General features: G+C 45.4%; 1 protein-coding gene across 9 annotated transcripts in view; it reads left to right on the top strand.

Annotated features, from left to right (window-relative positions):
- UNC79 (unc-79 homolog, NALCN channel complex subunit) overlaps window positions 1-27,800 on the top strand; it is a 243,657-nt gene that overhangs the window by 213,172 nt on the left and 2,685 nt on the right. For all 9 annotated transcript variants that reach the window (XM_084793187.1, XM_084793186.1, XM_084793181.1 and 6 more), the window contains 7 exons: window positions 6,365-6,442; window positions 10,259-10,348; window positions 12,887-13,062; window positions 14,086-14,272; window positions 16,048-16,245; window positions 17,802-17,879; window positions 26,895-26,936. In XM_084793187.1, the coding sequence (XP_084649313.1) occupies window positions 6,365-6,442; window positions 10,259-10,348; window positions 12,887-13,062; window positions 14,086-14,272; window positions 16,048-16,245; window positions 17,802-17,879; window positions 26,895-26,936 (849 nt within the window). The remainder of the gene's footprint in view (window positions 1-6,364; window positions 6,443-10,258; window positions 10,349-12,886; window positions 13,063-14,085; window positions 14,273-16,047; window positions 16,246-17,801; window positions 17,880-26,894; window positions 26,937-27,800) is intronic.

The following is a 27,800-nucleotide window of genomic DNA, read 5'->3' as shown; positions in this document are numbered from 1 at the left end:
AAGAAGACAAAAGAAAAGTAACATTTTTGCCCACTGTAGACCTAGTTTTGTGAATGCTAAAAATGTAAAAATCAAACAATTTTTTTGTCATCAAGAAACTTGTGAGTTAGGGCTAGAGAGATGGTCAGAGGTTAAGAGCGCCTGTTTGCTCTTCTAGTTCCCACAAGTGGCTCAATCTAGCTCAAGGACCTCCAACGCTCCTTCCGGCCTTGGAGGCAGGCGCAAACACACACACACACACACACACACACACACACACACACACACACACACACACACTACACCTCCCCTCAGAGAGGGCAGATTTAAAATAAAAGAAAAAAAGTTTAAAAAAAAAAAGCTGTTTGTGGACCAGACACACGCCTTTAATCCCAGCACTTGGGAGACAGAGGCAGGCAGATCGCTGTGAGTTCGAGACCAGCCTGGACTACAAAGCTAGTCCAGGACAGCCAAGGATAACACAGAGAGACCCTGTCTTGAAAAACAACAACAACAACAACAACAAAAACTATTTGTAATTCATCAGTAGGCAGGCAGCTTGCTCAACAGTGAGACCTTATGAAGGCAAGTTCAAGCCCCAGAATCTTCTGTATCTGTGAGGATGGGTCAGGCCAGGCATAGCCAACTGGTAGATACGCTGTGTCCATGAGGTGGGAGGTGAGTATTAGCTGGAGACTTAATGACAAGGATGACACTCTGGATATGAGGCTACATATGAGGGGCTGAAGCCCTCTGTCCTGAGTGTCCTTAGTAGCATCTAAATCAAGCCCATTTACACCTCCAGGATAGGGTCTGACTAGTGCCAGGAAGGAGAGAAGAGATAAGGAAAGTCCTGGGGGAAGTTGTGAGCAGGAAGGATTCTGTCCTGTGTAGGGTGCGATCAGGGGAAACTTTACTGGGAACGTGTCATTACAGCTGGGTCATCAAGGACAACAGAGCGAAAGGCTTCAAGCTATGCAGGCAGAGCGAGCTTGAGGGCCTTGGTGGTCTCCACAGCACTGGCCAGTGTTCCTTTAATTGTCTCAGCCCCGAGCAGAGCATAGCTGTGAGGCCGATCTTCTTGGGGTCTGGCACCCCAACTGTAGCTGTTGCAGGCTTCCATGACATGTTTGAGTCAACCCTAATAAGCGCTTATCACAAGACAGCAAAAGAACACTGACAGTTTCAATTATCCAGCGCTTAAGGCAAGGGTGAAAACAGTGATTACTGCAGCACTCTTTGGTGAATAAATAACAAAAACAAATTTGCTTGAACAAGAGAGAAGGCTTAAAGTAGGCATTTCTAAATATGACTTAGGAGTGTGTGTCTGCCGTCACAAATACAACGACATTGTTTTGTCACGTAGTCTAGGCTAGCCTCAACTTCTCAGAAGCTTCTTGCCTTAGCCTCCCAAGTACTAGGATTATATTTTCAGATAAAGAAAAAAATATATATATAATGTTTATATATGTACACACACACACACACACACACACACACACACACTGAATCATTAATTTTATAAATTATTCAGGTTGATGCCATATTCAGGAAACACTAATATTCTGCCCTGGAGAAACAAGATTGTGAATAATGTTTCATCCTCTTCTGATTAAAAAGAAATTAAACACCATGCCGTTTAAGCTGTTAGAGTAAATCGCTCTGGTTATTAATAAGTCAGAGTGAGGCATAGCTTGAAGCCAGTGTAGCGCCCTCTCTGCGCTGGGGTCTGACTTCAGGTGTGGAGAGAGCTTTCTGTGGGGGAGGCAGAAGGGCCTTGCTCTCCCCTTCTCGAACAGCTCATCTGGCCACTGTTTGCACTTCTGCTTCTTTCACCACTCACTGCTGGGCCCTCCAGCTGTCTCTGGAGGGTGGCAAGGAGACAGCCCGCTCTCTCCTGGCTGTTCCTTGGCCAGGTCTAAGCTAGACTCATGCCCCACTCTTTCTTGGAGGATAACAACAGCTCCCAGCACCAAGACAATCAGTAAGGACAGGATGTATACCCGAGACACTGGCTTTCATTATACATATATGCCCCCAGGGTAGTATATTAGTGTTTCTTGAACATAGCATAGCATCAGTGTGTGTGTGTGTGTGTGTGTGTTGTGTGTATGTGTATGTGTGTATGTCCACATATATCAGTGGCCATCTTCTGAGGGTAGCAGGCTGTGCCTGTTTAACTAAAAACATGCAACTTAGGAGACATAAGAGGGTAATGGGACAAACTTCCCCAGGTAACCAGCATGGATCACAGTGGTGGTGGCTTCAGTGAAAAGAGTCTGTTGTCCTAACACCTGATCCGCCGGTTACCCTTCAGCCCTATGAAGAACCACCACAGCACACCTCCAGCTGCCTCCCTGGAAATACCTTCCTAAATGGATGAGTTTATCCGAATGTAACTGTTACACTCTTTCCATGGGTAGAACATACCTTGATTGTGTTTCAGTGTGATGGCTGTTTCAGAGACCGCCACGCAACAGTGAATGCCTGCCTACTTTCAAGGCAGTTACAGTACCACTCCTTGCTGGTGGCATGCTGGGAACCCCTCCCCCCGCTCCTACATTGTGGATATTAGATGCGTGATAGATAGCCCATTATGTTTGGATTATAGGAAAGCTTCCACAATAGAATAGCAAGTCGTTAAAAGCCACTGGGAAGACTAACTTCAAATCCCAGTGGGTTTCCTCTGCTCCTCTGGGTGGAGAGTAGATCCTCCACTAATTTGCATGCGCTCCTCCCACGCCGTGGGATACCTGCACATCCAAGTGCCGAGGGATCACGTTGGTGAAAGGTTCTCTTTTAAAAATAGGCTAGCTGTGGGCTGAGAACAAAGGTATGGCTGCTGTTTTTAATTCATGCTGCCGAGCGAGTTAGTAGGAGCTGTGAGCTGCAGCACCAGTGACCCACCCTATGGGAGGAGACGTAGACGCGCTATTCTGGGTATTCTCTGGTAATGATGAGCTTAGTGATGACACATAATGGATGGTGAGCCTCTTTGTGCCCTTTTGTTCTTATGGAGGAGTACATATTTCCGTGGTATGAAGCATAGAATTCTCTTTTCAACGTTTACTTTTGAGATTATAATATAATTACATCATGTAGATGGATTTTTTTTTTTTACTACTGTGTGGGTTCCTTTTTCTCTCTTCTACCCTTATTAGCCCCTTAACACTAGATTAGGAGAGAGAAAAGAATAGGAGGAAAAGCACAGTGTTATCGCTAGAGTGCTTCCTGGTGACCAGGGGCGTTGAGTTCCTTGGGACAAGTTGATCTTCACTGTCAGGATATTAATTTCTTCTCATTTCTTTCACACAACTACTTGACAAACAGCATTCAACAGCCTCCAGCCACCACCAGCAACAGCCTCTTGGGACTCTAGCATTTATATATCCTGAAAAGTTCCCAGAATTTCAAATGGCACACTTGCTTAAACTGTCTGGAGCTGGCAAAACCACACCCCTGCTAGAGCACGAGGCAAATCATTGTCGCCTGCTGTGAAGCGGCCTCTTATCCCCACACTTGACATTAGAAATGAAAACTCATTCCCATAACATTCCTGTGTTTTTTTTAATGAGGGCACTTTTTAAAATTATTTTATTTTTGCACATATACATTTATATTATTACACATATATACAATAGATTACCCATAGCAAGAAGAACTGTGACACTACCAGGGAATTATATAAATCTTACGTTCTTAATGTTTTGGCTACTTGTATTTGACAGCTGTGAAGAAGACATCTTTCCTATCTTGGTGCATCTAAATTCTGAATGTAAATCAATGTCCATCACATATTGTCATTATCAACTTAGATCACCTATCTAGACCTAAAACATCTTTTTTGTTTGTTTGTTTTTGTTTTTTGAGACAGGGTTTCTCGGTGTAGCCTTGACTGTCCTGGACTCGCTTTGTAGACCAGGCTGGCCTCGAACTCACAGCGATCCGCCTACCTCTGCCTCCCAAGTGCTGGGATTGAAGGCGTGCGCCACCACGCCCGGCTCCTAAAAACATCTTAACCCCTAAACAATTAAGCTTTGTTGTAAAACTAAACTGCCTGGTCTTCAACTCCCCCAGAGACTTGAGAAGAAACCAAAATTGCAAAATTCTCACGACAAGGTCATCTCCCCCTTTACTTTCCCACCAAAGCCTCTCACACATCCGTCCTTGTTCTCTTTCAAATTCGTGCCATCTTTTCTCCTTCTGTATTGTTACATGAAAGCATAGAGTCCTCATTTCACTGCCCCTCCCCCTGACTTTAGTTGTATCTTTCTATTTTAATAGTTCTGTACAGTTACAATGGAGGGCCTTGCCAGCCTGTGCTTGGCAGTTACAATAAAGAGGATGACAGATTTGCAGAGTTCAGTTGTTCCTATTGCTGCAAAAATACACTGGATTGAAGTACATTGATAGCAGCACCTGCTTTTCAGAGGACCGTGCGCTTTTACCCTCTTTCAAGCACAGCGGCTTTTTAAATTTCAACTTGTATCAGTCACGACAAATTTGAATCTGAGCGCTCGGTGTGGCAGACGGCAGGTGCCTGCTGAAGGTGGATTTGAGTGGTCATACTTGCATCACTGTTGTCCTTACCTTGCTCAGTGTCCACTAGGCCATACAAGTGCATTTTGAGGCCTTCTGCTGTCCTGAGGGAGGGACCACTCTTTTTATTTATTTTTTTTAATTTTTAAATTTTTTAAATTTTTTTATTTTTTTGAGGGACCACTCTTAATGCCCTTTATGTCACACATTTGGTGTGGCTCCATCTCACCATGGCCTCCTTGTTGGAGTCTGTTTTTTATCCTAAGAATGAATGTTAGTGCTGGAGTCCTGGTGGGTTTAGCACTTAGCTATAGGTCGTCTGTCTCAGAATGAAGATTCAGACGGCTTTGGAAAAATCACTTTATGGGAAAACACACAGTGTCTGCCAGGAGTTGGGTTGGGAGTGTTCCTTTTGAACTCTGCTAAATGTTACCCCATTTCACTGTTTTTACTTACAGGTTTGGGCCAAAGTTAAAGGCTTCCTGGTGTTTAAACCCGATTCAGGACTTCCCTTTATACAGCACCCGAAGTGGGCATGTTAGGTGGCAGATGGGTGAATGCAGGCTCCGTGTGCTCTCCACCTCCCACCCCTACTCCTCCCAGCCTGGCACTAAAGCCAAGCTCCTTTCATGAATGCCTGCAGCTCCCACACATAAAGAATAGTGTTGGCTAGCCCTTAGGTGCGGGCCTTGGAAGGTCATTGACTCAGACCTCTGCCCTATTAGCTAAAACCTACTGCCAATCAATCAGGCTCAGATTTGGTCCCCTGGTTAGTTCGCCCAAATGCTGGTTTCCATTCCATCATCCCGTCATGTCTCAGTGGCTCCCTGAGCTTCTCCGTTTGACCCCAATTGTTCTCTCTTCTTCCAATTTGACAGGCTGGAGCTTGCCTAGCTCCACTCAGGTGCCCTGACCCACCCAGATTCCCCACACCTTCTGGAAGGATGAGAAAGGAAAGGCTGTCTCTCAAAACCTCCTCGGAGCCCCTGAGTTCTGCAAACAGCAGATTCCAAAGTTGCTAGCATAGCTGGCGAGAGGCCAGGAAAAGAAATTAAACAGGAGTTAATTACTCAGCAATTTGGGGCTTCGTTTAACTATCCCCCCCCCCAAAACCATAAAGTAGCCAAATATTAGATTAAATAGGAAACACCTGTCAAAGTCTATAATGAAAGCAAATTACATTCTAATCTGAAAAAAATCCATCCTTATTGTGATCTTAAGTCGTAATTGATTAATTGATTCATAAACTCTTCCTGGGCCGCTCTGGGACACCAGGCTGGTTCTGGAGAGGGCCCTGGGAGGCTGGCTCTTGTGACAGGCTGAGAATCCACTGCATTTTGCACTGATGGCAGCTGAAACGCCAGTGTGCAGAAAGCCCTGCGGTGCAATGGCAGGATGTGGGCACTCACAGCACAAGGCAGCACGTGTGAGTGGGGTAGAGGGAAGAAGATGGACATGGACGATCCTCGGGGAGAAAGAAACACGGCACCCTGCTGATAACCCATTACCTTCCTGCTTTCCCTCTGAAGTGGGATGTCGTGATGGAAGTCATGCAACAGCTGTCAAATGCTGCAGGATGCACTGGGTGCCTTGGGAGTGCTGAGAATCCGCCCACCTCCCCCTTCTCCCTTGATTCAATCCTGGGGTTGTGTGTGAAGTCCACATAGACTCATGCTGCTTCTAAGCTGATAGAAGTGAACCGTTATGACTAGCAAGCCTGGCACTTCCCAGGTGGACCACGGCGGAAGCGAACAGGAATGAATTTCAGCCTTGTTGTTAAGAGTGTAAGTTAGCCATGATTGTCCAGGGGCCGTCAAGAGTAATCCACCTTCCGATGTTTCATTAGTTTATTTGTGCAGATGCTGGAACCAAACTAGCTGAGTCCACCATCCTGAGCAAGCAGATGACAGCGTCTGTGCCCGGGGTAAGTCCTGGCCCAGCAAATGGTCTGGGTTTCCGTCTCTCCGTGAATGGTGCTTAGGAATGTAGATTTTAGCCTGGGACCACAGTTTGAGGCTTGGCATTTACTAATGGTGACTTGAGAGCAAAGTCACTGTAGTTCCCCGCTTTTCTGTCACCCATGGAATGTGTTGGGACATGGCCTCATGTTTGTAGGGAACTGACTGAGATAATGCGTGTTAAGGGTTGAGCAGAGTAAGTGTTGTTTGTCAGTGCGTGGACATGGTGGCTTATATACAAGTGACAGACCAGCGGGAGCATTGTAGAAAACTCCCCTAAAAGCAACAGCAACAAATACTAACAAACATCACTGGTGGGCGTTTTCTGTTCAGTATGCTGCTACGGCAATCATGATAGAGTGGGCGTCTTTAGTCTTCAGCTGCGCCCATACGTCAGACTCTTTCATTACGATAGATTCATGGGAGGAGAATCACTGCACTGACTTTAAAGTTTAAAAAAAACAAAAAAACAGTTGTCAGGATAATGTGAGAAGGGATGGGACCAAATCCCAACCATGGTAGTTTAACACATAGAAATGTGGTGCTTTCTTACGTGAAGTTTGCTTGGGCATCCTGACTAATGAGGGGAAAGGCAACTACTTCGCAGGTGGGCTCCTCTGTCCCTCGGTCCTAGTGGAATCAACTGGTAAGGCTGGGGATAGAGGAGCAAGTACAAACACGGGAGACCTTCATAGGTCAGGTCTAGACCTCCACATCTCTTCGGCTTACCTTATGTAAGGATGTAGCCGCTGCAAGAGAGGCAGGAGCATGTGGTTCAGTTATGTGTCAGAGAAGAAGAGTGGGGTCTGGGCAGCCTCAGCTCTGTGCGCTCTCTGCCTGTGACAGAGGGTGACAGTTGCTACCTACACGTCTGCTTTTTTTTTTTTTTTAATGCACTCCCTACTCTGCAAAAGGTTTGTCAGGATCAGTTTGAAGGCCGCTCTATCGCCGCTGTCACCACCAAAGCAGCCATTACAAGTCCTCCTCCAGAGTTTCTTCCACCGACAGAAAGGAGGCCATTCAAAAGATGCCCTTTTAAAAGATTTATTTTTTTACTGTTTTATGTGTGTTCTGCCTACATATATGTCTGTGTGTCACATGCATGCTTGGTGGTGAGCCTCCATGTGGGTACTGGGAATTGAACCTGGGTCCTTTGTAACAACAAGAGGTGCTCTTAACCACAGAGCCAGCCTTCCAGCCCCCAAAGATATCTTTTGCTTTAACTTGCTACCAATGAATTATAAATAAATTAAACATAAATTCAAGTATAATAAAAATAAAATAGGAAATACCCAAAAACATAAAAGTAAATGGCTAGTCAGCAGGATTTTCTCTTTCTTTTAAAAGAGAACGTCAAGGTTTGACTTTGCCTGACATATCAAAGGCTGTAGATCTCTGATTATGAAACTTGATGGATTTGGAGGAGAGCAGATGCCTGTGGAGCCATCACCACAGCCTAGGCAGGTGCATCATCGATGCTAGCTCCCACTGTTATAGCAACACTTTGCTCTCAGGGCAAAATTTTAAAAATACACCAGCATTGCCAGCTGTAGGCACTGTTGTTACTCAGGCACTCCTGGACTTATCTACCTCAACTGGAACCTTGTGTCCATTGGCAAATGCCTCTCATTTTGCCCTTAGCAGATTCTTGATTGTCAAACTTACTGATGGCAAAGTGGAAGTGGCGTCCTTATAAGCCCCTGGTGGGAGTGAAGCCAACCTTCCGGAGGCCAGTTTGACAATTTACTTCTAGCAATGTGTTTGGGAGAATAAAGACACCAGATATCTTATATTCAAGGAAAATTTTCATGTATTTTTATGTAACATAGCAAAAGCATGAAGCAAGGGGAACGCCCAGCATCACTCTACTGTTTAGGGGACACCTGTAAGGTGGACTGCTGTGTGGCTATCAGGCAAAGATTGCAAAGAGTGGTTATTCCATCGGGAAATGCTTATGGTGCAGTTAACTGAAGGGCTGCCGAGCTAAGCCACATTAGCCTCTTAACAGTTCCCTGCATATTAGGTGCCCGGCAGAGTCTTGGAAGGGAATGTAAACTGGGGCTTTCTCAGAAGAGAAAGGCAGGCTTTGGGATTACGGAGTTTTAAATTGCTCTTTTTAATATTTTGCACTTGGCACTTTTCTACAATGAACTCACGCCGTTTTTATAATATAAGAAACACAGCTTTTAAGCCAGATGGATTTGGAAGTGCTGGGTGTGACTGAGTTCAGCTCACATGCTTGAGGTTAGCGTAAGCCCGGCGTCTTTGTCACCAGCTTCCTGTCAGAGCAGACAGATCCCTCAGAAATGGAGGGAGCAGAGCTCCTTGTTCTGTCTTTTTCTGGTGACACATCTAAAGATGCAGCCACGTCTTACAAAGGAAAGGGGATTGGAAATTACAAGCAAGTGCTTTATAAAAGTGTAGATGGCTCCCCCAAGGTTTTCCTGAGCCTAAGGTGGGTTTTAAAGCTGGATGTAGTCACTGCCATTGGAGCAAACGAACTACGCAATGGTAAATATTGAATAATGTCCCCAGTGATTCTTTTCAGTGACATTTGCCTAGTGGAACTGGTATGAAATATTGCTTGTGAAAGAAACAAATCCCTTTCAAGAAATTCAAGAGCAGAGTCTCCGCTCCTATTTGCATGAATACATGAAAGGTCAGAGAGAGTGGAATAAATCGGGGAGGAGATTCCAGTTTTTGCACTGAAGGATTCATATTGCAAAAGCCGGAGCACAATATAACCTTTTATAATTCCTTCACTGGATTTAAATTAAAAGGAGAAAACCCTTAGAACATGTGAAATGCTTGGAAAACACTGACAGACTGGCCACTGACCTTATTTTACTATTTGTTATCCTGTCAGAGGAATTGACAAGCGGAACATTCTAGAAGAGAGGGGAGGTGATACAGTTCAGTGCGGTGCAGATTTACATGAATATGGGGGAAATGAAAGCCTCTGGGTGAGCTAGTTAAGTCTGTAATGTTCCAGATTTTCCTAAAGGAAGCCCAGAGAGGCCGTTAGCAGGGTATTCACGGGGCTTCAAAGACTGACTGCCTTTGATCCGCATTATGCAGCTGCTGACATGTGGGTTCTCTGGCAAGCGCAGCTTTGACGCAGGAGCCTGTCCATCCACTTTCCTGTTTCGCTTCGAATCCCAGACTCACTGCACTGCTCCCAGAGAGCAGGTCCCTGCCAGTCCACGACCTGCCACACTTGCGTGCTTTTTCTTTTCTTTTAAAACTGACCAAACACACTTAAAGTGGATGGGGGGGGGGTACCCATCTCACTTCTTTCTTCTGGTTATTTATTCTAGGAAGAGCTCAAAATGAATAAAGTATGTCTTTAGTAACACACCTGCCATGCGTGCATGTGAAGTCAAGGCATGACTTGATTTGAAAAGAACTTTTGACTCTGCAAACACAATGTGATATGTGTGTTTGTGGGTGGCGGGTCAGAGATGATTAAGGTGGTTAACCTCCATGGCGCACATATCACAGGCATCCGAGAGGCTCTGGTGGACCAGCTAGGCATGATTCTTGGGTTTACACCGGTTTAAAAGCAAGCAAGCATCACTTCAATTGCCTGGTGGAAATAGCAATTCATTTCTTTTCTTTTAGGCTTTCCAGTTTCTTTGCTCTCTAGCACCAACTTTTTTAACCAGTTTTGTACAGAAGGTAGTGGTAGGGGAAGTAACAGAGGATAAAATAGCTTTAGAGTGGGGGCTGTAGTGGCATAAGAAGTGGCACTGTGGCTGAGTCACGTGGTCCCTGTGTTTCAGTGTGGGACAGCAGCGATGGAGTGCATACGGCAGTATGTCAGCGAGGTGCTGGACTTCATGGCAGACATGCATACCCTAACCAAGCTCAAGGTAAGCTGCCTTGCACCTGCTTGCCCTTTAGGGTACACAACAGAGTTTTCAGGGAAGAAGCTGCAGCATTGTGGGGTAACTACACTTCTTTGGGCTTTGAAGAATTGGGGTCCAGTAAGTAGTTCTACAAAATAAAAAGAAGAAAGGAGAGTCCACGGCATCACCTTTTTGAATAGTTTAAGAAATATTTGCAGCCGGGTGTGGTGGTGGACGCCTTTAATCCCAGCACTCGGGAGGCAGAGGCAGGCAGATCGCTGTGAGTTCGAGGCCAGCCTGGTCTACAAAGCGAGTCCAGAACAGCCAAAGCTACACAAGAAACCCTGTCTCAAAAAACCAAAAATAAATAAATAAATAAATATAAAAAATATTTGCTTCATTCTTAAAATGCGCTTATTTAATACTAGCCCTATTAAAATGTAGAAACTGAGGCTTGGGTGATGTGGTCCTGCTGTTAAGTCACACACCTTGGAAGTGGTGATGTCAGAGTTAGACCTCAGACTGCTATGAGCCCCAGGGGACCCCCTTCTACCCAGCCAGTGCTACCCATATGCCTCTAGCTCTGGTTTCCTCCTTGGCCAAGGGACCCAGCAGGCTTCTTCCTTGTCTAATGTGCTCAAGATTGACATAAAACAACACAGGAAGACTGTAGCACATTGCACAAGCATAGGCCAGGGATTGTTTGTATCTGCCTAGAAGCTATCTTCTTTGAGAAAATAATGAAGGGGATGGAACAAAATTCAGTTTACATACCAACCAAATTCCAATGCAGGTGTTGAGTTTGTTGCTTGTTCAGGGGTGTGGTGGGATGTGTGCAAAGCAGGTGCCTTTCTCCGCCGTGGTCCTACCGGGAAGTTAAAAGATCAATACATGACTTTAGTGCAAATAGAAGAGGTAACAACTGTCCCCTAAATATTTTGAGCTTGTTTTCCAGAAACGTCTGAAAAAATATCCACAAATGCCAGTCATAGTTGAAAAGTTGACAGAGTTGAACTCTCTGACCTTTACCTCATATTAGGAAGCAGATCAAAACAGATCTCAAGTATCTACAAGGTTAGGGGTGGGGGGCTTTCAAGAGGGGTGCTCAGATGAACTGCTGGGAAGTAAGGGCTTTAATAGGAAAGTTATTAGCACTATGGACAGACAGACAGACAGACAGACAGACAGACAGACAGACGCATGCCAGTGGCTCTGAAGAGAGTTCAGGGGCCAGCACCAAAGATACACTGCATGATGGGACCCCTGAAGAGAGGATTCAGAATCCACATTGCAGAAATGGGTGCCTCTCTGAGGATGGGGGATGTAGCACAGCACAGGCACACAGGCAGGCTCTCTGATTCCTGGGCAGGAGACAAAGAAGGAGCGGGTGAGGGATGAGTGACCACCAATACCCACGTTGATGTAGTCTGTTCTCCCAGGTAAGCACTCCTGGCACTGGGAAGTCTGTTGGCTGGAGGCTCTGCACTGTGTCTCAGTAGGTGACCGTGCGTGGCTGTGGAAGGGAGAGCTGCCGCAGCATGCTACAGCTTGAGCAGCCACTATATTCCAACATCACTTTTATAAGTGACAAGTGACTTGTCCATGGTCACTGGCTACTGGGAACAGACCCCGGGTCTGGAACCTATGTCTCAAGTCACCGAGCAAAAGAAACCTTCAAAGTCAACTTAGCAAATCTGAACTGGGTGTCTATTATACTATTCCTAGCACTGCTGTGGGCATTAGGATTACACTGATGGGCAAACGCAAGACACAGACGCAATAGCTGCCCTCCTTTAACCTGTAGTCGGTTAGGAAGCCAGATTTAGTGAATGTTTCATATAAGCTGAAATAAAACTGTGGCTTCCATGACTTGTGTGAAAAAGCAGGAGGCAGTGGCCTGGATCCTGGCTCCAGCAGGGAGCTCGGTCTTCTAAGGGAAGTGGTACCCAAGCTGCAGTTGAACAATTCAGCAAAGAGCAGCAGTGCTTTAGATTGAGGATGGGCCTGGTGCAGCAGAGCCAGGACAACAGAGGCAAGAATGGATGGAGGGGGTAATGCAGAGGCCTGGCAATAGTTACCTGACTCCATAGGCCACCGGCTGGTCCCATTGGCCGCATCCTGCCACACTCCCACCCCCCAGATCTTAGCCTAGGAACAGTGGGAAACCGTTTAAGAAGTTAAGCAGACAGTGTGCCTGAAGTGCTACAGGGTAGGGTTGGGAAAAACTTAACAGGGGAGCGGGGACTGTTTCTGATTCTTTGCCTGCTTTGGGGACCCTTTTCCTCCTACTGGGTTGCCTCATCTGGTCTTACTATGAGGGGAGGTGCCTAGATTTATTTTTAACTTGATATGCCATGTTTGGTTGATACCCCCGGGAGGCCTGCCTTTTTCTGAGGGGACCTGAGGAGGAGTGGAAGTGGGCAAAGTAGGGGACTGAGAGGAGAGGAGAAAAGGGAAACCGCGGCCGGGAGGTAATATACGAAAGAAGGATAAACAACAAAGAATGGTCTAGAGCATCTCCAGGTGTCTCCCAGCATTACAGCGTGTCATTTGGTTTTACAGAGTCACATGAAGACGTGCTCCCAGCCACTGCATGAGGATACTTTTGGTGGCCATCTCAAAGTTGGCCTGGCTCAGATCGCAGCTATGGAGATCTCCCGGGGCAACCACAGGGATAACAAAGCTGTGATCCGCTATCTGCCTTGGCTCTACCACCCTCCTTCTGCAATGCAGCAAGGGTGAGGCCATTAGAATTTGTAAAGGGGAGGGGACTGGCAAGATGGTTCCACGAGCAACAGCTACCCTCCCACCCCCACATGGTGGCTCACAGCTGTCTGTAACTCCAGTGCCAGGGAAGCTGATGCCCTCCTCTGGCTTGTGTGGGCCCTGCACACACATGGTGCACAGACACACATGGAGGCAAAACACTCATACACAAAAAATAAATTTAAAGGCGAAGGGGGCAAGGTGCAAATGAGCAGACGTGCTCCCCAATCCTTGAGATTTTAGTTGGAGCTCATGACCATGTTGAAGATTTGTGGGAGTGGCCTGTAGCTGACCGGAAGGAAAGAGATCAGGGACCGTCCTGATGCCCGTGGACCCTGCGTAGTGCAGTCCCTAATCCTTGCTCATCCTCACAGGAGATGGAAGCTGAAGGCTTAGAAGTATCATGTGAACTCGAAACGTCAGCTGTTTAGTAAGCCGGGCACCGTGAATCACGCACCGGTGGCCCGTGCTTTCAGGCAGCTTGACTTGTAGAGCAAAAGCCACAGGGGGGGTGAAATGAACTATGAGGAGGTCCAAGCCCCTGACCCGCCTCTGTGAAGGCTGAGGACAGAAAACAGTGGGTTGAGTTCTTTGTCGCACTGTAGAGGAAGGACTGAGGGGGGAGCAGGGGCAAGAGAAAAAAATCACATGGTGGGTGTATCATCGACTGCTCTCTTCCTTCTCCCTTTGTGAGGATGTCTGGGAAGAACTTTGGGATAAGAAAGGATTCTTGAAGAGGCCAGGGAGACAGCCAGACTGGCTGGAGAATACTGAATCTTGTCCCACCAAAGCCACTCCTTCCTGAAAGGGAAAAATCCAGGATTAGAGCAGAGACAAATAGTTAAAGACTTAGATTTCCGCTCTTGCCTTGGCGTTTTGTCTTATGTACTTGCTTGTGACACTATGCCTTAATCCCCGCCTCCACTAATTCTCTAGACATCGAAGGAAACAGAAAATATGAAGGCAGCCTTAACACATCCTTTCTTCCCTGGCAGACCTAAAGAATTCATCGAGTGTGTCTCCCACATTCGTCTGCTGTCCTGGCTGCTTCTGGGCTCCCTCACACACAATGCGGTCTGCCCCAACGCCTCCTCTCCCTGCCTTCCCATACCTCTGGATGCGGGTTCCCATATTGCAGACCACCTTATTGTTATCCTAATTGGATTTCCAGAGCAATCAAAGGTAAGTGAGTCCTGCAAGATTCAGACCGTGCATTGGAATTGCTAATGGGAACCCTTATCAGCCCATTAGATCCTTCTGAGAAGTAAAAGCATTTTAGCTCACCCTCCTGTGGCTGTTAAAAGAGTAACTCTGTGCTAATGCCTTACTTAAAGTTGTTTAAATTTCCAGGCTGTCTGTTCTCTCCCCCCCCCCAAATTGTTTTCTGGCTACTTTTATGGAGATAAATTATAGCAGCAAAGAAGAGTTACTTTCCCAGGCATTTTTTGTCTCAAAACAATAGAGACAAGAAATAACAGGAAAAAAAAAATACTAAAAATTCTGTGCTCGGTTTTCGGAACCAAGGATGGAGGGGAGGGAGATGGATGCCCCATCTCATATTTTTTACACTATCTTTTCAACGTGAATCCCATAGGACACCTGAACACACAGCATGAAAATAAGAGAGCTAGTGTGGTGCTTAGCAAAGCACACTGGAATCACCTACACAGAGGATGTTTGTAAATTGCAGAGAGAATAAAGTAAAACCCAGGCAGATATAAGTCATGAGCCCAGACATGCAAACCAGACCTCCAGAGTCAGCTACCAGGATCCAAGGGCCCGTCTGGGAGCTTAGGCCAGCTCAGGGAGCTCCCAGTGGGCTTAAGAGAAGCTGAGACTTAGGCCAGATCAAGCTCTGTGAGGAAATAGAGTACCCACCCAGACAGCCCACATGATGGCTTCCAAAAGGACCTGTCTCCACCCAGACCTGTGTTTGATTCTTAAGGATGGCACTTAGCCCTTTGCGACCCATTCTTGCATGGCTCAAGGGACTTGGCCTGACTGGGCAGTGGAGGACAGAAGGCAGACACACAGAAAAGCTGGGATCAGGTACACTGAATTATCTGGTAGAGAAACCTCAGCATCCCAGAAGTGCCCTGTGTTACTTATATGGAGTTGAACAGAGGGGCGGGGTTACTGCACACAGCAGAAAAGGAGGTGTGGTTATTACATACAGATAAACAAGGAGGCAGGTTTATACAGCCAGACAAGGAGGCCAGTTGAACTAATCTTAGTAGGAGCAGTCTCTGTAGGGTAGCCGTCTTTAGGGTGTAAACATCTCTGGACAGAGAGATATGGTGGACAGTTCATGCATACACTATCAACAACTGCACACGACCAGAAGAATGCTTTGCCATCCCTCTCAGCCTCACCCCAGCGTGGAAGGCTATGTCATTTTCTCATGAGTCCAAGGCTATCTTCCTTGGCCTTGCTGTGCCCATGTCAATAACCCACTCTTGCCTAGGACTTCGTGCAGTCAGAGCTTCCTCTGTGCCCCACAACCTTTGTGAACTTGAAAAAAAGCTATTTTGCTCTCCTCAGTTTGAGTGCTTCATCTGCAGATGGTGGGATGGCTTGAGAAGTGTGGAGGTGGTGTGTGGAAAGCCTCCATGTCGCTTTGTCGATGCTGCTCTGCCGTCATGTGATTCTAAGTGCAGGGCACAGGGCCTCTCTTACTCCTTGCTGACCCCTTCAACGAGCTTACTATCATCCCTATTTTATAGATGTGGAAACATGCTAACACGGCAAAACAGAATGACTATTTTCCTAATCCAGTTTAAGGATGGAAATATCAGTAACATAAAAGGACAAGGCAGCGGGTATATTTATTCTGCCAATTAGGGTGTCACTGACAGAGAAGGGCGTGTAAAACCAGGAGCCTGGAGCTTGCGTCTTCCTGGCCCCTGGCAAGGCTGTCCGCCTGCAGCACGGAGCAGCACCATCCTCTTCCTTTCCAGACCTGTGTGCTCCACATGTGCTCCCTGTTCCACGCCTTCATCTTCGCTCAGCTCTGGACAGTGTACTGCGAACAAAGTGCCGTGGCGACAAACGTCCAGAATCAGAACGAGTTCAGCTTCACAGCAATACTGACGGCGCTGGAATTTTGGAGTAGGGTAACGCCGAGCATCCTTCAGCTGATGGCCCACAACAAAGTGGTGAGTTCACAGAGATTTCCCTCTGAGGTAAAAAACAAAAAACAAAAAACAAAAACAAAAACAAAAACAAAAAACCAAGTGCAAAGCAGACAAGTTTTGTCTTTTCTACCTAGGGCTAAATGAACTCTGTATGAGATTCTTACCTTTAGGATGCTGTAGAGACAGGGCATTAGGAGAAAAGGCCGTGTCAGGTTTAGATTCCAAAGGGTATGGGTAAACCGCCACCATTAGCTATCTTCCTGCTGCAGTCTGAGAGCAGACTAGGGAGAGGTGACCATTCTGCCAAGAGAGGGGCTATTCCAGATTGCGCTAGGAACATCTGGGGAGCGAGTGGTTGGCCTGTCCCTGTGTCATTAAACAAACTCAGATGGTCCTTCTGCAGCCAGTTAGAGGTGTTGGGGAGGGATTTATAGGAGGCCCTGGGGTCCACTTGGTGTTTGGAGGATTCTCAGCTGAGGAGGGTCCACAGCCAGTGTCCTGGTTACGTGGGTGGAGTCAGCAACCTGGAAGCACATTCTAGTGCTTCCTGTGTGCCCGGCACCGCCCCCACCCCTGCTGTGCAGGCCACAGAGGCATTCGGGCATGGCGTCTTAATTGGGAAATATTTTCAATTAGCATTTTGTAAGGAAGGAGGATTACATATTTTCTTTATTGAAGCATGTTAATTTCCTTGGAGATGATGTACTACAGTTTTACATATGGAAGGATGTTTGGTTCAGTAAAGGAAGGTTATGCCCAAGTCAGGGTTCACAGACAGTTCCTAGTACTAAATAGCTGCATTTATTGGATCACAATTCTATGGCCACAAAAGAACTCAAGGATCAAACACTATGTTATTTTGAAGACACCAAAACTGGAGCTTTGCACGTTATGCTAGAGATGAGCTTTTTAATTCAATGTCAGAGTTTTGGTGTCAGTGCTTTCCTCCGAATCCCTCTTGGCATCCAAACGTTTCAAGTGAGCACATCCCCAAAGTGTTTCTTGCAATATAATGTTACATACGAATTTTAATTAAAAAATTTCCAGAAAAGTTTGTTCAACCCAGTAAGACAGTCTAGTAAAACCTCCCTGGAGTATTTAGCACCCATCCCTAAGGATTCCCAATGAGGGACACAGTCCCATTTGAACTGGTGTGAGTGTGGCTGCCTGTTCCATGGTGGAATAAAAGTCGAGAGGCAGCTCTGTAGGGTATTCCCCAAGAGGCCTCCCTATGAGTAGAGAACAGGTCAAGATGGAGAAAGAGACTGACCCTGAAGAGAATGATGCCGAAGCCACGTGCCCTCCAATGATCCCCAATTCCAACAGTTAGCCTGCCCTGAGTGAGGAAGGAAGGACCACCCCAAAGCCTGGGGCGGGGGGGGGGGGTCGAGGAAGGGGGACTTTGGAAGCTCTGTTTCTGGTGTGAGGAAGTAAATGGAAGCTACTCTCTGTGGTGTCCAGTCGCCAGGCAGATAGACCCTCTGGGTGCAGGGTACCAGACCTCTGTGATGGCTGATGAGCTTACAAGGTTTCCAGTTTACTGGGGGTGGAACTGACTTTGACATTTGTTGTTTCAGATGGTAGAAATGGTGTGTCTCCATGTGATTAGTTTAATGGAGGCGTTGCAAGAATGCAACTCAACCATTTTTGTCAAGGTAGGAAAAGGTTATCATTTTTATCAATTATTTCATGAGTAAATATGGCTTTGCTTTTGAATGTTTGAGCCAAAGAAGGGGAAAGAATGGATTTGGTTTAATCGTGGAGAACTGGTGCTGGAGGACTTGGTGTCTGTAACCTCTTACCATGTGGCTTTTATGTCACGTCTGCTCTCGCTATACCGCCGTGACGTATTCTTCTACGTCAGACCGTGGCTGTGCATAATGAGTGAGTTAAAATACGACAGGGGAGCATTGCTTTGAAACCAGCCGTATGGCAAAGCAGATCAGTTAGTGGGGCCTCACTTGGCAAAAACCTATCCAGAAAACCTGAGAAATTGCTGGACTTGACACCTAATGCTTCTCTCTGACATAGGTTAGTGTCCTGTTTTATTCATCTAAGCCAGTTCATAGCATAAGAAGATAAATCTAGCATTCATCATCTTTCCAGAAAAAGCGGAGTATGATGCAAATTAAAGAATGAGGGAGACTTGGAAAGGGCGTGGCTATCTGTGCTGCAGGGAATAAAACCTGCGTCTGCAGTAGATTAAAGCCACCCTTTATCTTCTAGCCTCCCCTCTTCCTTGGCATCCTGTCTTCTCCACTCGTGAGCCCACGGTGATTTCTCCTCTGTGACCACATCTTTACCTTACTTTCTACTCTATATTTTCTTGTCTTGTCTTGGCCTCTGTCACCAATACTGTTCAGCACAGGGCAGCTGGGTTGGTTTGCTTGTCTTCACTCCTTAGTTCACTCCACTCTTGGTTAAAGATTCTTGTTACCTCGCTATCTCAGGCTGTCGTGAAGAAAAGCTGCCCTTTTGCAGGGGACGCTCCACTGATACCAGATGCTGCATGGTCCTTGGTTCAAATGGAGAGATCTATCTTATCTATCTCAGTATAGGAAAAAGCCAACAGTGTGAGAAAAACTGGCAGTTGGATACTCCTACCTGATTTTTTCTTTTTCTTTTCTCTTTTCTTTCTTTTTTTTTTTTTGTGTGTGTGTGTGCAGTTTTGTTAAAGTGTAGTTTACATGGATTTACATGTGCCAAACTGAACATACTTCAGTTGTATGCTTTGATGAACCTTGGTGTCTTTTACCTCATTTTACAATTATGCATTATCATAAGTACATGTGTATGTGTGTAGGTGTATGTGTCTATGATGTGCATTGTTATCATCTGTGCATGTATGTGCAGGTGTGTGCTGCCATGGAGTGCATATGTGATAACATATCCATGTGCATGTGTATATGTGTAGGTGTGTGTTGCCATGGAGTGCATGTGTGATAACATATCCATGTGCATGTGTGTATGTGTAGGTGTGTGCTGCCATGGAGTGCATGTGTGATAACATATCCATGTGCATGTGTATATGTGTAGGTGTGTGTTGCCATGGAGTGCATGTGTGATAACATATCCATGTGCATGTGTGTATGTGTAGGTGTGTGCTGCCATGGAGTGCATGTGTGATAACATATCCATGTGCATGTGTGTATGTGTAGGTGTGTGCTGCCATGGAGTGCATGTGACGGTCAGAGGATGAGTTCAGAAGCCTGCTGTCCCCAGCTACCTGAGTCCCTGGGGTTGAGCTCACATCATCTGGCTTGGTGGCTAAGATGCCATCTCCAGAACATTCCTAAAACTCTTTACAATACCTCTCTCCTGCTACTTCCTGTCCTCTATTGATCTGTCCTGTCAACTATTGATCTGATTTCTGTCATTGCTTATACTGTAGACATTACTATGAGTGGGTTCATACCTTGCATGTATATATTTTTTTCTGCCTTCGTTGTTTTAGGACCATTATACTGCAATTAATCTATGTTGTTACATGCCTCAGTTGGCCATTAATTTTTATTTTTGATAGTAGTCCATTGTATGGATATACTACACATTGTTCATCCGTTGTTGTCATTTGGACATCATAGGTGTCTTATAAAAAGCTGCTGTGAGTATGCACATGCTGATGTTGATGCATGCATGCTTTTGTGTGCCGGGGAAATATCTAGAAGTGACTGCTGGGTTGTTCGTTGGTGTGTGTGTGTGTCTGTTTAAGAATGCGTCTCAAGGTGCCTGTGCTCTGTTACATTCACTATAGCTATGAAGAGCATTCCAGTTCCTCCATAGCACTTGACATAGATTTTTATTAGTTTCTATTATTATTGTGATATTTCATGCATGCATCTGTTGTACGATGTAATCAATTTTAACATTAATTATTCTGAAAGTTGGGTACTAGCATCTTGCTGTGGCTTAAATTGTATTTCTCTACTTCCAGATGTTGCTAATGTTTTTTCATTTGTGTGTTTGCTATGTGTATATCTGCTTGGTGAAGTATTTATTAATTATTTGCCCATATTTTATTGGGTTGAGTTTTTTTTTCTTATTGAATTGAGATATATAAAACCTTTGTCAGAATGTGGTCTCAAGGATTTTTCCTACGGCTTGTCCTTTCACCATCTAGACAGTGCAGAAGTTTTTATTGTGATGAAGTATCATTTGTCAAATTTCTCTCTCCCTCTCCCATCTTCTCTAACTCTTTAGACAGTATCTCATACAGCCAAGGCTGGCCTTAGACTTACCGTGTACCCTCTGCCGAGATTACAAACATGCGCCACCATGTCCAATTCTTGACTTTTTTCTTGAATCATTTTGATGTTGTAATTCTAGAAAATGTTTGTCTAATCTACAGTCATGTAAAGTTCCTTGTCTTCCATCTTCCTTCCTCCTCCATTTTCTTTTGTGGCAGTGTCTCCCAATGTAGCTCAGGCTAGCCTTGAACGCACAGCCTTTCCTCAGCACCCCAAGTCTAAGTGCGCACACGCACAAGCCCATGTCAGACATCTTTGTTTCACTCCAGTTTTTGTTTGTGTTTTCTTCTTCGTGCTCATTCCCGCGATCCAGTCTGAGCTGATTCGTGCGTGGTATGAGGCGTGTACTTTTCATGTTTATCAGATCTAATTATTCCACCATCATTGTTAAAAATACTGTTAATCCTCTATCAAAATGCTTTGCCAAAGTCAGCTGGCACATATGTATGTGTTTATACTTGGGTTATTCCTTTTGGTCCATTTCTCTCTTACCTCTGTGCTGCACCGCAGATGACCATCCTGGGAATGTGACAGCAGTCATATTCTTTCGTTTGTCCTTTGCAAAATGGTTTGATATTTATAGGTACTTTGCCTTCACAAGTTTTAAAATCAGCTTGTCAGTTTTGACAAAACTGCTCAGAATTTTGTTGGGATCTCTTTGAGTCCTAAGGTTTGAAAAAAAGATCGCAGCCTTAACAATATCGAGGCTCCTGACCCACAAACATGCTCTATCTTTACGTTTGTATGTGTTTAACTTCTCTCAGAAATATTGCGTAGCTTAGAACTATTTCCAAAGTGATTGTATCTCATTTCTGTCAGTTTATCCACAAACATGTCACACGGTCTGCTAACTCTGTGGGACGGGAGGATCAGGCCAGCACTGTAATTTGTGGCTTTACTTTGTCTCTTTCCAGTTCTATCAAGTCCCATTTTACGTATTATAATTATTAAAGAGGTCTCTTATCAGCCTGGTGTGTTTAGGATTGTTGTATTTCCTTAATGACTTGAAATTAGGAAATACCACATTTTATAATTGGCAATTTTTTTCCTCTAAAAGCTACTTTGTCCGATGTTGATAAGACATTGTAGTTCTTTCTTGGCTAGTGTTAGGACGCTAAATTTATTTCTATCTTTTTCACCTATATCTATAAAGCGTATGTCTTATAAATGGTGTGTAGTTAATTGTCTTTTTTTTTTTAAGCATCCAATTTGACAGCCCCTTCCTTTGGTTAAAGTCTTCAGGCCATTTTCATTTAAAGTCTTTTGTCACATTGTTGGGTCTAAATCTCTCAGCTTTTTACTTGTTTTCTGTATTTCTCGTCTGTTCTTTGCTCTCTATTCTACTTTTTTAAAGCTTTAATCTTTTTATTCACGTTACAGCCCAATTGAAGCCCACCTCCTTCCTCTCCTCCTAGTCCCCCTCTCACACCCCTCTCCCATCCTCCACCCCCTTATCCTCAGAGAAAGGGGGGTCCACCTATGACTACCAACCCACCCTGGTACACCATCCTCTTCCGCTGGGGCCAGACAAGGCAGTCCAGCTATGTGAAAGAGATCCAAAGGCAGGCAACAGCATCAGAGGCAGCCCCTGCTCCAATGTTAGGGGACCCACATGGAGAACAGGCTGCACATCTGCTACATGTGTGCAGGGGGCCTAGGTGCAGCCCGTGCATGCTCCTTGGTTGGTGGTTCCTTCTGTGAGCCCCATGGGCAGGGTTAGTTGACTCTGTAGGTATTGTTTGGATTAATGAGAATTTTGTGATACTTTTCTTTGTGCCATTCCTTAAGATGGGAACTTGGCCTATTAATTAGAGAATTTTCTTTTCAAACACTAGTGTTTAGAATTGGTTTCCTTTTAGGGGCTGCAGTAAATACCGCCCCTCAATTTGGTATATATTTACTTCTATCGAGTTAAAAAAAACACTTCCCAATTTCTATTTTAGCTTCTTGTTTGACCTATGGATTTTTTAAAAAGTATTTTAAATTATCTTCTTAACAAGTATGCCATTTATTATTTTTTAGTGGTTGATTTTGGGTTTTAGTGTGTATTTTTTATCATGATATTCAGGCAATACTAATTACTTGTACCCTTCCCACCTTTTGCCTCTGGCTCTGTACATGTTATAAACTAAACCCCATATTACAAGGATGATGATGATGTAGTACTAATTTGGACACAAAACTCTGTGCATGCTAGGAAAGTATTCTACCATGAAACTATCCTCAGCCCCTTTTATTTTTTTACCTTTTGAAGCAGTATGCCACTAAGTTGTTCAGGTAAGCCTTAAACTCATTTTATAGCCTAAGTAAACTTTGAACTTACAGTCTTCTTGACTCAGCCTCTCCCAAATAGCTGAGATTATAGGATTGCACCACCATGCTCAGGCACTATCTTGCTATTTTGGCTTTAAATAATCAAGAATCTCTTAAAGAGATTTTAAATAGGTTTAGAATTTATTATACTTTCTATTGTTTCCATTTGCCGTTTTATTTTTTAAGGTTTGTTTTTGTTTTCGTGTGTGTGTGTGTGTGTGTGTGTGTGTGTGTGTGTGTGTGTCTGTTGAGGGTATTGATTCGCTGGAGCTGGAGTTACAGGCAGTTGTGAGCCACCTGACATGGGTTCTGGGTCACCTATAAAAGTGGACATGTTCCTAAGCACTGAGCCACCTCCAGCCCCGCGCTGGCCATCATTCCTCCAGCCCCGTGTTGACCATGATTCCTCCAGCCCCTATGTTGGCTGTTTTCTATTTCTTCACACTTAAACATCTACCTTCTGTTATTGTTCCTTCTACAGGTTAAAAAAAAAAAGCCAAACAACAATAACAGCAACAAAACCTATTTGTTACACCAACCTGCTAGTAATTCATTACTTTAGCTTTTATGTCTCAAAAATATTTTGGAATATTTATTTATATGTATTTTGAGACTATTTACCCCAGGCTGGCTTTGAATTTCAGTAATACTCCTGCCTTTGTTTATACCACTCCTCTTTGCTTGTGGTGTGCCTTAAAATCCAATGCCCTTGGGTAGGGGGCTGCATATTCAGTGTCACCCAGTGGCTTAGAGGTGTTGTGACCCACTGTCTGCTTGCTTACATTATTTCCAGCGGGAGTCTGTGTGCTTCCTACCTTTCCTCCTCTGTTAGAATATGCCCTTTTACAAAAAAAAGAAAAACAAAAAAAAGGAAAAAAGACAAGAAAAGAATATGCCCTTTCACTACTCAGAACGCCTTATCTTCATCACTGTTGTAAAGCCGTGGAAGATGGGCACCTTGGTAGAGTGCTCTTTGTAGTTCTTGATTTTGAGTTGGATCAATTTGGGTTCATAGGTTTGTGTTGTTGTTGCTGTTGTGTTGTTTGTTGATTTGGAGAAGTATTGCCATTGTTTCTTTAAATGTTTGTCTCCAGTGCCTCCATCTGATAGTCTCAGCCTTCCTTTTTCCTGATCTTCCTAGAAATCATCATAGTGGGCTTAATGAGGTGCTCAGCGAGCAAAGACACTCACTGCGCAGACCGATGACCTGGGCTTGATGCCTAGGACCCGCGTGGTGGATGGAGAGAACAGGTTCCCTCAAGTTGTTCTCTGACTTCCACATCCATACTCTTATGCAAACACACACACACACACACTCTCTCTCTCTCTCTCACTCACACACTCACTCACACACACACACTCACACATACACACTCACACATACAGACATGCACTCATTCACACAATTAATGAGCAAACAGCTGTTTTTAATTGAAAATAAGTACAACTTTTCTTTTACTACCCTTGTCTACTAATTCTATTGTCTGTGTCATTTTGGTCTGTCTGATTTTTCCTCTCAATTGTGGTCATTTTTCTGTTTCTTTGCATGACTTGCCTGATGTCTTTTTGTTTTGGGTCTTTGTTTTGTTTTGTGGGTTTGTTTGTTTGTTTGCTTGTTTTGTTTTGTTTACATTGTGGCTTTGACTTTTTGGATGCTGGCTGTTTTATATTCATTTGAACATTCTTGTAACTCATTCAGTCACATAACTAAATTATTCACAAATCTTCTAGACTTTCCTAGGCTTGTTTTTTTCAGCTTTGTTGAGATAAGGACAGCACTTCCCTGGCTGATGCCTCTTCAGCAGCCACCATTGTGACATAGGGCTATCCTTATGGATCCTTGCTCTCTCTCTTCCTACCTAGCCAGACTTGTTGCCCTGTGTGACCAGCCAGAGATGTCTCTCTCCAGTCACTTTGCATCATTTTTTTCCTCAGTGTGGGGTCTTTTCCTGATGATCAGTATTCAGCCGCAGTGCAGGGAGACCCTTTGTGGGTCTGTGGCATTCTGGCTTTGTTTGCAGAAGCCCTCCTCTCTTCAGCTTGCCCTGCAAACTCCAGGCACGTGGAATAACAGATTCATCTAAGACTATTGCAGGTTGCCTGTGCAGCCAGATGCCTCTGCAGACCACTGCAGGCACACTCTCTGCATGCCCAGATACCACTCCTGGTATGCCTGGCCCACCAAGCAGCCTCCACACTGGACCCTGACTCTGATGTCCATGTCTTTCTCCAACTGTCTCCATCACTGCTCTTTTTCTCATAGTGGTGAGATGCCAGTCTGCTCCTCTTTGGGAGGCATTCCGAACTCTGCAATTAAGCCCAGATCCCCGCAATGGGTCGTCCAAGGTCATCTGTGGCTTAATGGCAGGTGGCTTGGCCTTTGTTTTCTAACCCCCTTTTCCATGACTCTCTCCTAAGGACCTTTCCAGTAGCACTTGTGAGCCCCTTCCATCCCTTGTTGCTCCGCACACTCCCACCACTGTATCCATGCTTTGCCCTTCACAAAGTACTTTGTATTCTTTTCCTGGGGCCACTATGGTGAGGATCTCAGGCTGCGTGGCTTAGCTATCAATCAGAAGCTTATGCTTTCGCAGTTCTGGAGGCTGGGGGGCTGAGGGGCAAGGTATCAACAGGGCTGGCTTCTTCTAGGGACAGTAAGAGGCCGTCTTCCTGCCTCTGTCCTATCCTATGGCATCCCTTGGCTTGTGGTCCTCTGCTTCCATCTCTTTGTAGTGGTCTCCCTGTGCGTCTGTGACCAGACTCTGCTCTTCATAAGGGTGCCAGCTGTACTGGATTGAAGCCCTAGTGCTCCAGTATGGCCCCATCCTAACTGACTGCATCTTCAACAGCCCTGTTTCCAAATAAGGCCACATCCAATCTAGGGCTACAATATATCGTATTGTGGAAATACAATTTAATCCGTAACAACACTACTGTTTGTATGTTGGAGTGACTGTTAAAAGGAGTGAACACAATATGAGTGTCACAATGCCTGTCAGTCTATAAAGGTGCTGAGAAGTGCCAAAATAAGCCAACATTTCCAAACTTACCACATTGTGATCTCTTGTCCCATTTACGTGAAACCAATGACATTTCTGGGGACACGTCAGAAAATAGGCATTATGTTCTCTCTCTGACTTCTGGATTTACCCTGCTATGGACATTTACTCACATTTTCATGGCTTGAAGTATGTCCAAGAGGTCAAAGCAGAGAGCAGGGAGCTGCTGCTGGGCCTGGTGGTCCTGGGGTTGCATGACCCCAAGGAAGGAGCACTTCAGAGGCAAAGCAGAAGTGAAACCCATCTTGTGGGCACTCACACTTTAAAAATTCCCAGCTCTGTCTTGCCTTCTAAACTCTCTCCACAGCCCTCCTAAAAACCTGCCTCTAGCACCTTCTGAGTCCCTCCCACCCTCCGCTCTCCACACACTCCCACAGAGCTGTGTATGTGTCTTGTCTTTGCTGCCCACCCTAATCAGGCACCTCCGGGGCTCTCCTTTTTCTGTCATGGACACATTGTGTATCTCAGTGGTGTTCTGCACACTGCCCTGTGATACTCTTTTACTGGCTGCAGGCAAATTGAGTCACCATTCCGCTCAGAGCCTTAGCTCTAAAGATCCCAAGGAGGAAATCCCATTTCAAGAAAGTGGGGGTTTAATTAAATAAATAAACATTTAATTCCCCATACTTAGTGCTGCCAAGAGACCATCAGCCATTTACTCTAACGTGTGCGTGCTAAGTGTTCATGGGTCATTTATTAACCTCCAAGTGTCACTGTCGCACTTGGGGTGGGCCTGGGAAAGACACTGCTGATAACAGTGGCTCTGTGGCAGGCCCACATCTCACCACTGATAATAGTGGCTCTGTGTCAAACTCACAACCCACTGATGATAACAGTGGCTCTGTGGCAGACTCACAACTCACTGCTGATAACAGTGGCTCTGTGGCAGACTCACAACCCACTGCTGATAACAATGGCTCTGTGGCAGGCCCACATCTCTGTGGGGCTGAGTGCATTCTGTGCAGCCTGTGTTCCCTTGCAGTAATGGAGGCTTATAAGGGAGAATGGAAGAGAGCCATAACCAGCTTTCCCTCTTTCCCTCTCCATACAGCTGATCCCTATGTGGTTGCCAATGATTCAGTCAAATACCAAGGTAAGTCATCCCCTGGGCTGTCTGGAAGCTCTGGTTTCCCCCAGAGAACCTCAGAGCATCCATAAGGGGACATCCCTAGGTCTGAGGAGGTTCAGCTCACTGAGTAGAGGACAAACCCTATTTAAGGAAGATAAGCATGGAGTCTAGCCCAGGCATACCCAGACATGTCATGTGACCGTCTGGGGTGGAAAGAATTCTACAAAGAAAGGATAACACTAAAAAAACACAGAACTGGGCTAGAAAGAACCTACCTGCTCCCTTCATTTTATATCTGAGGACATTTGGGACCATAAAGAGCAGTGACGTGGATAGGGTCCTGGATGCTGTCAGGGGACCCCCAGAGTGAATGTATGCCCAATCTCACTGGTGATGGCATTTTGACACATACCCCTTAGTGAAAAATATGGTGGGGTTTGGCAATAAAGGACAGAGCCAAACACTTCTCTGTCTACAACGTGTGCCTGGTTGTGGCACCTGGAGTGTTGAGGAGGGGAAGAAAGCAAAACCCACTCTTGCTGGATTCCCTTCCCTGGGGTGGGATGCTGCACCAGTGGAAGGAGACGGGTGTTGATGCAAGACACCTGGGATGCCAAGAGCCAGCACGGCAGCTGTCCAGTGTGGGCGCCAGCAGGGCAGGGAGGTGCAGACTGCTAAAACCATCTTCAGCTTTGGTTTTTAACTGTTAAAACAAAGCGCTGACCTTCCCACCTGGAGGCATTTCAAGCTGCCAGCCCCACAGTTTATGTGTTTTGTGATAGTCTGTGGTACAAAGTACCGAGAGCTTGGTGCAGAGCTGGCAGAATGATCCGCCTTGATGTGGCTGCTCCATGTCAAGTGTCATGGAGGCAGGGAGACCGTTATAAT

This window comes from Acomys minous, assembly GCF_964271855.1.
Source record: "Acomys minous genome assembly, chromosome: 8".
Taxonomy (NCBI): domain Eukaryota; kingdom Metazoa; phylum Chordata; class Mammalia; order Rodentia; family Muridae; genus Acomys; species Acomys minous.
The sequence above is the reverse complement of the archived record's forward strand: the minus strand, read 5'-3'. Positions and strand labels throughout refer to the sequence as shown.